The sequence below is a fragment of the Lynx canadensis genome, chromosome F2 (assembly GCF_007474595.2).
Source record: "Lynx canadensis isolate LIC74 chromosome F2, mLynCan4.pri.v2, whole genome shotgun sequence".
Taxonomy (NCBI): domain Eukaryota; kingdom Metazoa; phylum Chordata; class Mammalia; order Carnivora; family Felidae; genus Lynx; species Lynx canadensis.
Window position 1 is genome coordinate 19,259,869 of NC_044320.2, and position 12,327 is coordinate 19,272,195.

General features: G+C 37.6%; 1 protein-coding gene across 4 annotated transcripts in view; it reads right to left on the reverse strand.

The window, feature by feature from the left end:
- COL14A1 (collagen type XIV alpha 1 chain) overlaps positions 1-12,327 on the reverse strand; it is a 212,306-nt gene that overhangs the window by 64,882 nt on the left and 135,097 nt on the right. For all 4 annotated transcript variants that reach the window (XM_030304294.1, XM_030304296.1, XM_030304293.1 and 1 more), the window contains exons 35-36: positions 4,476-4,553; positions 1,277-1,363 (exon numbers count right to left, since the gene is read on the reverse strand). In XM_030304294.1, the coding sequence (XP_030160154.1) occupies positions 1,277-1,363; positions 4,476-4,553 (165 nt within the window). The remainder of the gene's footprint in view (positions 1-1,276; positions 1,364-4,475; positions 4,554-12,327) is intronic.

Sequence of the window (12,327 nt, forward strand, 5' to 3'; positions counted from 1 at the left end):
CTTGAAAGAATGTTCTCTGTGCCAAAGGTAAAGGAGAAACTGCTGGGATATATTTCAGATACGTTCAGTAGGCTCTCTTCCTTTTTGTTCAGTTCAGGAAATGTGGCGCACAGATGAAGGAAAACCATGGTGGTGGGGCCACACTGGAGTGAACCTTCACGCTGTGAGACAGTGGTCGGTCTGCGTGATCTCCTGCACGCATCTTGGTGGGGCCGCCTCCTCTGGAAGGCCAGCGTGCAAGGGCTGCTCGGGCATCAGAACATTCCTCCTGCAAGGTCTGGATTTCCTTATTTGCTTGGGATTCTTCTCCCTGCTTCCTTTGTCTTTCTGCCTTGATCCATTAGCTACTTCCTAGCCACAGACCGACTATATCATCCTCACCTCAAGGAAACACCGATAACCCCAGTTTAGGCGATTAGACATAAAATGAGCACTTAAACACATTATATGGAAAAATTCATCATGGCAAATCTGAAGACCCACACAGTGCAATTACATACATTTTATGTTTTACAATGATGTTTTCTGTGTCTCCCTCCTTCCTTCCTCCTCCTCCCCCCTCACCCTCACCCTGGCCAATCTCCTTCTCTCTCCTTTTTTTTCTTCTTTAAAAATTTTTTTTATATTTGAGAGAGAGACAGAGTGCGAGTGGGGGAGGGGTAGAGAGAGAGGGAGACACAGAATCTGAAGCAGGCTCCAGGCCATCTGAACTGTCAGCACAGAACCCAACGTGGGGCTCAAACTCACAAACTGTGAGATCGTGACTTGAGCCGAAGTCAGACATTTAACCGACTAAGCCACCCACGTGCCTCCCTCTCTCTCCTTTTTGCAGGAAGTTCCCATCAGTGGTGGGGAACTTCATATTCAGATAGGGTAATTTTCCTGCTGAATTTTCCTCACGGATCAATTGTAATACAGAATGAGCAAAGGGAGGGTATGCAAATCTTAAAGTTACAAGTAGAGGGCCAATCTTTGAAACATTCACACTGAAAATGAACCACAGGAGTTTAAAGGGGAGATTTTGAAATGCATAACCATTTGAGAGATAAGTATGCTATAGAGGTTAAAGAGGGTCATCTGTAGGAGTCATGGAGACCTGGATTTGAAGAAAAGATGTGTTCTTTAGGCAAGTTACTTAACATCTCTGTGCTTCAGTTTGCTCACAGAATTAAGTATATGTTTATTAGCACAGCGGCAAACACATACTAGGCACACAATAGATAATAGCTATAAATATTGCTAAAGAACATTTAAGTCTAAATTAGGCAAGACTTACTGGTGGGCCTGCTGGTCCCAGAGTCCCTGTAGTGACTTCAGAACAGGAGCAGGAATGTGGTAGCTCCGGGCAGGTCTCCTCATCCCTCTGAGAGGAAAAAAAAAAAAAAAACCAAACCATAACTGTTAACAAGACAATACAAATGGCTTTATGGATCAAGGAAAACACTTTGATTTAAGACACTTAAAAAAAACTTTTAAGTGAACATTGGTGTGGAAAGGCAAAGAATATTCTCTCCTGCTCACAAAATATTTTCCTTAAAGAAAAATGAATGAGTGTCTAGTGAGTCACTGATCATCACCCTTACCAAAGGATGTTGATAAAATGAGCTTGGAGGTGAAGAAAAATGAAATGCAGGCGAAGAAAGAAAGGCAGAAGTGGGTGCAGAAAAAATTCCTGGTTACTATTTCCTTCAGTTTGAGTAGGAGTACTCTATGAACTACAGGTCTTGAAAATTTTCTTTTTTCTATTTCAAAGGATATTTTTTTTCCTTTCAAAAGGATAAAAAAAATGTGTTGGAATAGTCACTCGGAACTGCATCTACACTAAAACACACAAAACAAAGTAAAAACAGTGCTTAAATGTATTGTCAATTCCCCACAGCAACTTTAATTACGACTCACATTCTGTGGTTGAAATTAGGAAACATCATAGCATCAATCTAAAGCTTTGGGACAGAGGCTCATTTTGCTTCTCTAGCACAGTTTTGTTGCCACATGACATTAAAGATAGATTATGAATGCCTGGTTGAACATCTCTGGATGAGTTACCGGGGTATGAAGACAGAGTACCTGCTAACAGCTATCGAAAAATTTATGAATATCTCATTTGAAGCACCAGCCAAAAATGAAGTCTGCACTGGGATAAGACACTACAGAACTTCATAGGGTTCATCAGTCCCATTGGATAGAGAGAAAATAAACATCATTATTTAAGACTGGGGAAAAACAAAGCTGGGACTGAATAGAACACAGATGATAATTAAGTGATCAAGTTGAAAATAATCTCAGTATCTAAAATGTTCACAACAGAAACCCAAAAAAGGTTGAGCAGGGGATCTATATATACTGTATATACTTTTCTCTAAATGTTGGACAATAGTCAAAGCTTTCAGCTCATTACAGGAAACCCCACTGCTACCACATCCGGCCTGACATATGGGCAGCTAGAGTGAAATACAAACTTAAGTATCCAGAAAGAGCCCCCTAACAAGGCTGATACCAGGCCTCTTGTGACCAGAGGCCATAATGGTTTTGCCACTGTTGCTGACTATACATGCCTTCCTACTATGGAATTGGCCTATCTTCAGTGATAGAAATGAAAAGAAAAGCTCTCATCAGGCCTGAGTCCTTCCTAGGAAAAGTGGTGATTGCATTTGGCTAGAGACAGCATAGGATTCTGAGTGTTTCTGCTTCTAATTTCCAATCCATCTGTGCTTAAGCGTGATATCACGGTGTCTCTGATTTAATTCTTCACCAGAGTTTACTTGGAAATTAATTTTGATGAAGAAAGAGCAAGTTAGAGTTAACCCTTTAATTTTTTTAAATGTTTATTTATTTTTGAAGAGAGAGACAGAGTGCAAGGAGGAGAGGGGCAGATAGAGAGGGAGACACAGAATCCAAAGGAGGTTCCAGGCTCTGAGCTGTCAGCCCAGAGCCGGACACGAGGCTCAAACCCATGAACTGCGAGATCATGACCTGAGCCAAAGTCCGATGCTCAACCAACTGAGCCACACAGGCGCCCCATCAGTTAACTCTTGAACAACGTGTTTGAACTGCACTAGTCCACTTACCTGTGGATTGGTTTTTCAATAAATACAGTGCAATGCTGTAAATATATTTTTTCTTCCTTGTGATTGTCTTAATAACATCTTTTCTCTAGCTTACTTTACTGTAAGAATATAGTATATAATGCATATAACATACAAAATATGTGTTAATCAACTGTTTCTGTTATCAGTAAGACTAGTAGTAGTTAAGTTTTGGGCAAGTCCAAGGTCATATGCAGACGTTTTCCTGAGTGGGGAGGAGAGCTGATGACTCCAACCCCCACACTGTTCAAGGCCAACTGTATTTCCTTCTCAAACATAGTCACCATGAATGTAATGCTTGCAACAGAGGATGTGATCTGGAGGAAGTAGTTAAGAAGGCAAATCTCTAGACTTCATGAAGGTTACTCCATGCACATTCTCCAAGTTTAATTATTAAGACATGACTATTACCCAACCACTACAGGGTCATCCATTTCGGCTCGCTGTCTTCAAGGATCCTAAAATATGAATCTGGTTTTATACATACAGGTATAACCCCATGAACCACACTTGCTATTAATAATGTGAAAAACATTTGATTTTCTAGTAGCATCGCATATGTCGAACAGATTATGACTGTGATTTCAGAACTGTGTCAAGATTCTCTGAGGCACCTTAGCAAACTCACAGGGGCACGGTGAATGTTTTTAAAAACTCAAGAGAAATAGCAATATTCGGCACCCATAGGACTTCATATGAACAACTAGCTCAAGGTAGTTCACAGTCTTAACATCAGATACTGAAATACTCTTTTTGATGACGTCAGATACTTGCAAATCTGGGGTTTTGGCAGTTGCTATGATGGAAAGCAAGTACCATGGGAAACATCAATGTAAAAAAAGAAGTGAGGGTGGCGACATCCAATCAGATTCTAACATATGAAAAATCATGCACTCTTGATAGGCATGTGCATCCCATTAGTAAGTAATGTGGTTTTTTAAGAATAAAATGAAAATACCATTTTTTGCTTTCAATTCATGTGTTTTTTTTTTTTTTATGCAGCTACTGAGTTTAGAGCATCAATGTTTAAGATTTTTGGACCTAATTCCTTCATATAGAGATTTGTTAGGCATTTCCTTTGGCTTAGGGGTGCCATGAACAAAATGATTGCAACACTAAAGGTTTCGTGAACCAGGAAATTTGAGAACCTCTGGACTATGGGTAAATTGCACGCCTGGATCTGGGCAGTCCCCATCATGTAAGTCAGTATATCCTGCTGATGTCAGACACGCCTCCTTCTCAATCTCTTCGGCTTTTCATTGTGATCATCACAATGAATTATCTTGTTATGAATGTTATGAAATCACATTTAACTTTCAGAGAAAATTAAATATAATTTTAGAACTTTTCAATAAAGAACAGGCCTACTAATAAAAGAAGAATTCTTACCAGGCCTGGAAGTTCACAGCATTTGTCTTTATTGGCCCATGATGTGGAACAAATAATATCAAACATCTGTAACTGGAACTGCAATTTAAAATGAAATTGTCATTTAATTAAAAATAGACACACTGTGTCTAGAATTATGATTTCATATTCTGCATCACATAATAGAACACTGATATGTTTGTAACGTAACATTACAGTAAATAAATAAGAAAGTCATTCCAAAATATAAAACTAATTTTGTTCCTCAAGCACACAGTGACTTAAGATTTCATGTATAATTAATCCATCAAAAATTCCCTTATTTATCACAACTTCACCTCTCATTTCTGCCCAAAGAAGCTTAGTACCTCAGTTAAAAGTCGGCCAGTACTGTCTTCATGGTTACAACCAGGGTCTCTGTAATCCTACAACATTCCACATGTTTCTTTCACAGCATATCACCCACCATACAGTATGATTATTTATATTAGCTCCTCCTTAGACTGTGAGCTCTTCAAGGAACAGAGAACCACTAATTCATCTTTGTGTCCCCATCATAATATGTGATATGTAGTAGGTATTCACAAAGCCTTGTCAAATGAATTCTGACTTCAATCACTTACGCATACGTTCAACAGATTTTTCTTTAGTGTATAATGAAAACCAGATATTACATCAACCTTTAGAATATGAAAATGAACAAAATCAAAATCTTGCCCTCAAAGATCTTACTGGGAGTGACAGGTAGGCACAGGAATACTGTATACAACATTGTAAATGTCATGACAAATTCACAAATGGAATTGTGAGAATCCGTGCTAAGTCTATTTTTATGTAAGCCATTGATCATGCCATAAATATTTAGTCTTGTTCTACTCATGTATGTTGGTGAAACTCAGTGTTCATTTTGAAATATACAGAAATATCACTATAACATTATGGAGGGCTAACATTAGCTTCATGACCTAATCATTTCTAATATATTTCTTCCCATATTATTTTCAAGTATTAGAAGTGTCACCAATTACAGAGCTGGGAGAAGGGCGAAATCTTTTCATTTTATATCTACAACCTTCCTTGAGGGAGTGGTGTTTTCAGCAAGTTCTAGAAACTCTTTTGGTGCCTTATTTTCTCCCAAGGAATACTACTTGTCTCTGTCAGGGGTCCTCTGGATGAGAATGAGAATGCCCGAAAAGACAGTACTCCTGAAATAGGTTGTTAACAATGCATACAGCATCGCAGAAGAGCCTGCTCTGACAGTACAGAAAATAAAATCAGGCTTTCTTTTGTAATATGAAAGAACTGTGCTTTGCTGTAAATATCCTTTCCCAAGAGTTTTGCAAGATTAATAAAATAAAGCTTAAATATTGAAAGCACATTCATGAATCAAAGCATCACAGGGTTTTTGTTTGTTTGTTTCTATATACAACTGTTGAGTTGTTTGAAGAAATATGTGCATGGCTCACTGCTCATTTTTCTCCATATTAAAAAAAATTCCCAATGGGTATGATATCCGAGTCTGTGGAGGGCAACCATACAGCAAAATAATGATCATTTAAAAATTAGGCTTTTCAAATTATGGAAAGAGCCTAAATATCCATCAACTGATGAATGGATAAAGAAATTGTGGTTCATATACACAATGGAATACTACTTGGCAATGAGAAAGAATGAAATATGGCCTTTTGTAGCAACATGGATGGAACTGGAGAGTGTTATGCTAAGTGAAATAAGTCATACAGAGAAAGACAGATACCAGATGTTTTCACTCTTATGTGGTTCCTGAGAAACTTAACAGAAGACCATGGGGGAGGGGACGGAAAAAAAACAGTTAAGAGAGGGAGGGAGCCAAACCATAAGAGACTCTTAAAAACTGAGAATAAACTGAGGGTGGATGGGGGTTGGGAGGGAAGGGATGGTGGGTGATGGACATTGAGGAGGGCACCTGTTGGGATGAGCACTGGGTGTTGTATGGAAACCAATTTGACAATAAATTTCACGTTTAAAAAAAATTAGGCTTTTAAGATTTTCAAACCAAGAAAAAATAGGTTTTTAAAATTAAAACATTTTTAAGGAACACGGATGCTGATTTTTATGATTAATAGCAACAAAGAGATTTCAAGGACCATAGACGTTAGGAGGCTATGGAGCTAAACTGCCTGGGTGTAGTCCTTGAATCACTCACAAAGTCATTTTGAATGATGATGTAATGTGTTCAAGTCTCAAGTTCCCTCATCTGTAAAGTTAATGTAATAATAGTAGCTCTTTAATTATAGTTAGACATTAGTGTAATAATAATAATAGCTATAACAATAAAGTGAGTTCCCACCAGCAGTGCAGCCACTTTGGAAAATGATATGGAGGTTCCTCAAAAAATTAAAAATAGAGCTACCTTATGATTCAGCAATTGCACTGCTAGGTATTTATTCAAAGAATACAAAAATTCTGATTTGAAGGGGCACATGCACCCCATTGTTTATATCAGTACTATCAACAATAGCCAAATTATGGAAAGAGCCCAAATTTCCATTGACTAATGAATGGATAAAGTAGATGTGGTGTATAATAAACAATGGAATATTACTCGGCGATCAAAAAGAATGAAATCTTGCCATTTGCAACAACGTGGATGGATCTAGAGTGTATTATGCTAAGCAAAATAAGTCAGTCAGAGAAAGACAAATATCCTAGGATTTCACTCATAAGTGAAATTTAAGAAACAAAACAGATGAACATAAGGGAAGGGAAGCAAAAATAATATAAAACAGAGAGGGAGATAAACCATAAGAGACTCTTAAAGACAGAGAACAAACTGGGGTTGCTGGAAGGGTGGTGGATGGGGGGATTGGCTAAATGGATGATGGGTATTGAAGAGGGCACTTTTTGGGATGAGCACTGGGTGTTATATGTAAGTGATGAATTACTAAATTCTACTCTTGAAATCATCATTACACTGTATGGTCACTAACTTAGATTTAAATAAAATTGAAAAAAAAAAACAATAACATGAGTTAATGTAGTGAAATATTTCTAACAGTGCCTAGAATACAGTCATTATAAATAATACATATTATTTTAATGAAGCATGTACAGCCCTTTCATAACTGAATTATTTAAGGTTTAGGAGTCTATCATACAAAGGCCAAAAGAATGGAATCAAAATGAAAGTGGTATTATCAAGGACAGAAATATAACAGTAGTCTGTTTCCACATTAATCATATCTGTTTAACACTTCGATTGAGAAAAATCTAAGCAAATAATGACAATAGCAGTGGACATTTGCTGAAAACCTACTATGTGCCAGGCACTATCCTAAGGAATTTGCATGTATCTTTTTTTTTTATTTTAAATTTTTTTTAACATTTAGTTATTTTTGAGACACAGAGAGACAGAGCATGAACAGAGGAGGGGCAGAGAGAGAGGGAGACACAGAATCAGAAGCAGGCTCCAGGCTCAGACGCGGGGCTCGAACTCACGGACCGCAAGATCGTGACCTGGGCTGAAGTCGGACGTCTAACCGACTGAGCCACCCAGGCGCCCCTGCATGTATCTTTTAATCCTCAGCTCACCACTGTGAGGTATAATAGCAATGCCAACCCCATTCTGCTGATCAGGACCTGGGAAGAAAGAGCCTAAGAAACGTAAGCACGAGCTGAAAGCAGAGTTCTGGTTGGGATGTGAACAGCACATTTCATTTTCTTGTGCTTCATTTTGCAGTGAAAGGATCTTTGGTCCCATGTTTAAAATGCAGACACCCCAGCCTAACTTTACAATGCTATTTGTCTGGGGCATTTATTAAATGGACCCCATTATGACAGTATTAGATTCAGTTCAGTCTGTTAGTCATTCATCCATTAAGAAATTCCCCATTTCTGAATAGAGCCCACAGTGTAAAAGCTTTTTAGTGAATGGAAAGATGTAAGTAAAAGAAAGAAGGGTCATGAACCCCAGTAAGGACCAGGCTTTCTTGATGTTTTTCAAATAAACATTCACTACCTAATCACCTTTAACAGGATGATGTCTACAAACAAAGCTTTAGCTAACCTTCTGTCCCATTGAGCTATTGGGATCCTTAGGAGTTTACTTTATTTATTCAAGGGGTTTAATGCCTACTAAGTGCTGAATGAAGCCAATACTATCATTTGTGGAATGCTGTGGGCTGTCTTTTCTTTTTCAAGTTTGATGAAGTCAGCAGCCTTTTTTTGTGAGTACAACAAATTTATTCATAATTGTTTTGTATTTGTAATTGCTTGGATTCCTCAGCCTTTATTTAGGGACTTCTTTTCCAAGGCACATTTCTGAAGATTGATTAAAAAAAAACCCTCTGAATTTTATTCCAAAAGCAATGACATACATATTTGTAGAAATTGTGTAGGGAACGGTACAAACATAGTATGTCAAAAGATCTTATATTTGAGTGCCTGAAAATACAAGACAATGTGGTTCAAAATCAATCATACTTTAAGCAACTAACGCAAGAGTCAGCCTCTTTTTGCTTTTGTAACTAACTGAACATTATAAAAAATATATGTGTGAAAAAAGAGAGAAAAGAGACAGGGGTGCATAAGCTCCTACTTTCATTTGTTATAATACCTTCCAGGGGAATGCTTAGTCAATTACAAATGCTCTTTTTTCATTATTGGACATTTTGGTCTGGGTGTAACACAAAAGGCAAGTCATTTGGGGTCAAAAGTTAACACGAAAATGAGAATAAAATATTTCTCATCGGTTGAGTCATTGTGATGTGAATGGGAATGAAAATGTAGCCTGGCTCAACTTTCCACTGATAACCAGATTTTATCCTCTGATTTTTCTCCAGCATCGCATAACTAAGCTTATAACTTGAAGTCAAGCTGTACCTGAAATTATACAAATACTTAGAGAGATTTACACTGCACAGGAATACTAGGGAAAGAGCAACTGAGGACCTCAGTCATCTTCTGCTTTAAGCTGGTGTTTAACTTTTACAGACTCCATCTCAAAGCTAAGATTTATTAAGCACTGACCCCTTCTCAGCTATTGAGCATGGTTGTCTTACTTGGTCTCAGTCAATTTATTGAATTTAAGGGAAACCATAATGGCACTAATTAAATGAGGAGATGAAAATTAACAGCTGTTGTACCTATTGGTTGTAATTAAAATGTTTAGGTGTAGGCATCCCTTCGGGAGGACATCTTGACTGCATTTACTTTCAGGGTCAGAATTTAAATAATGACGAGTCTTTGAACATGTTCGTGAACAGACAGGGCATAGGCACAGACCAGACTCCCTCCTATGCTTTAAATTCTATAAGAATCAGTCTGACCCAGTGGTAGAGAGCTTACCAAGGCAGGCAGGTAATCTTGGGCAAGTCACATACAGTCTCATATCTTGCTTTCCTCACTTTTTGAAAGGGGATCTCTCTCTAACTTCTTGAAGTCTCAGTTTCTGAACCTATAAAGTGGGTATAATATAAGGATCTCTTCCTACAGTTATTGGAGGATTAAACAAGATAATCTCAGAAAAGCACACACTCCCTGGTCCATAGCAGGCATGCAATAAATATGAGCTACTATTATTTTAAGGATTAAAATACATAATTCATATGAAAACATGATCATTTTCTTGTAATTTAAAAACACTTGTTTCGGGGTGCCTGGGTGGCTCAGTTAGTTAAGCGTCCATCTTTGGCTCAGGTCATGATCTCATGGTGAGTTCAAGTCCTGCATCAGGCTCTGTGCTGACAGCTCAGAGCCTGGAGCTTGCTTCGGATTCTGTGTCTCCCTCTCTGTCTGCCCCTCCCCCACTCACACTCGGTCTCTCTCTCTCTCTCTCTCTCTTTCAAAAATAAATACACATTAAAAAAATTAAGGGGCGCCTGGGTGGCGCAGTCGGTTAAGCGTCCGACTTCAGCCAGGTCACGATCTCGCGGTCTGTGAGTTCGAGCCCCGCGTCAGGCTCTGGGCTGATGGCTCAGAGCCTGGAGCCTGTTTCCGATTCTGTGTCTCCCTCTCTCTCTGCCCCTCCCCTGTTCATGCTCTGTCTCTCTCTGTCCCAAAAATAAATAAACGTTGAAAAAAAAATTTTTTTTAAAAAAAATTAAAACACTTGTTTCTATACCATCATTGACTAGTCTACTGTTGATTCCCACATAAAAGCTTTAACTCAGTAAATTATGTTATAAAAAAACTCCATAACATAACTTGTACTCGTGTTTATTTATATAGCAGAGGACTAAAGAAATGTCAATTGGATAGTTATATATGTTAGATTTGGAAAGGGGGCAAGAAAGGCACAAAGAACATGATCACATGCCAGGAAGCTGAAAATATTTCTAGGATCATCTGGCAGCATTATAATTTTATCAGGTATCAAAAAAGAAGAAACTTCTTAGGAGAGAGAACAGAAAGGAGAAGCACAGTTGTTAGGTTTCTTCCCACATGTGTTTTGACAGCTTAGTTAAGCCAGCTTCTTAGCTTAGTCCCACTAGGAACTATAAAATCTCACATTACTGAACACAAGCTGTTTTTATTACGAATGTGAGCAATTTTAATACAGTAGTTACTGTATCCCTAAATCCACTCATCTCTCTTCCACTCAACTTTGGTTTAAGAAGAATCTATTTTCTTTAAAGACTGAATATTATAGTTTTCCCATCATCTGGCATTTTTTTAATCACTGCGGAATTTGCTAGCGAATGCTGGCCTATAAACTACTCATCTCTCTTATATGACAATTACTCCACCTGGAATAATCCAGTACTTGCACATTACATGTTCCCTTTTGCTGAGTACTGGGGTACAGATATCTATCAAAATTGTTACTAATTTGTGACTTCTAAGTTGAAAGCTGCAGACTGAAACCTCTTTTTGCTTTGCACTGAAACAATGAAGTAATCACCCAAAAGAACAAGTGAGTTTCCGATCACATTCTTGAGATCTAATCTAATATTATCCATTTCAACGTAATCAAATTCTTTAATAAGTGGGCACACTGAAAATCTATTTAGTGATCCTTTGTAGACTTCCAGATTCTAACAAAAGCCACAACTTTTTCCTTGGGAGCCTTACAAAGAACTCTTTAATTATTGACTTCTATAAATTCCCCTTTGTCTGCTACTGGCTGGAAGTTACCACAGAGAGTGCTCAGTTTAATTGCTTTTCTTTCGTGCCCAAAAGTAAAGATTTATTGCCCGTAGATTTAAAACCTACAGGCATGTTTGCTTTCAGAAATAAATTCTTTGATATATAATTGGTCATATACTTGGAGTACAATTATTACAGAGAGCTTAATTTGAAATGTAATTATTGTAATTATAATTATAAAACTGTAATTGTAAAATACAAATTAGAAGCAGGTAGGATATATATATATAACTAGACTACCGTCAATGCCACATATGGAATACAATATATATGAAACAACATTTTAAGAAAAGACACGATACAATTCAAATAGATGACATTCTACTTAATGTCTATCAAGTATGTCTTGAGAGCTTACTCCTTTGATCTGAATTTAATAGATACTGTGATGTGGGGTAGAAGGTGGTAGTTGTAAATGAAGACCATGGCATGGTATCTCTTTTAAGGGATTTATACTCTGGCTAGAGGGGCAAAATGTATATAAATAGAAGTGCAAGAACATAATAGATGGCTACAAATAATTTAGTGTTAAACAAGCACTAGAGGTTTAGAAAAGGTAAGGTGGAGGAGGTAATATTGACATTAATAATAACTACTGCTCTTCATTGAATGGCACTGTGTGTCAGGGATTTTATATGCATTATTCTAAAATGAAAAAAAAATAATAGTACTAAGTGACTTGGGTCCAGAATCTCAAACAGCTAGCATTATTTCTCTTTCTTAAATTGCAGTCTATTCGTTCACCCAT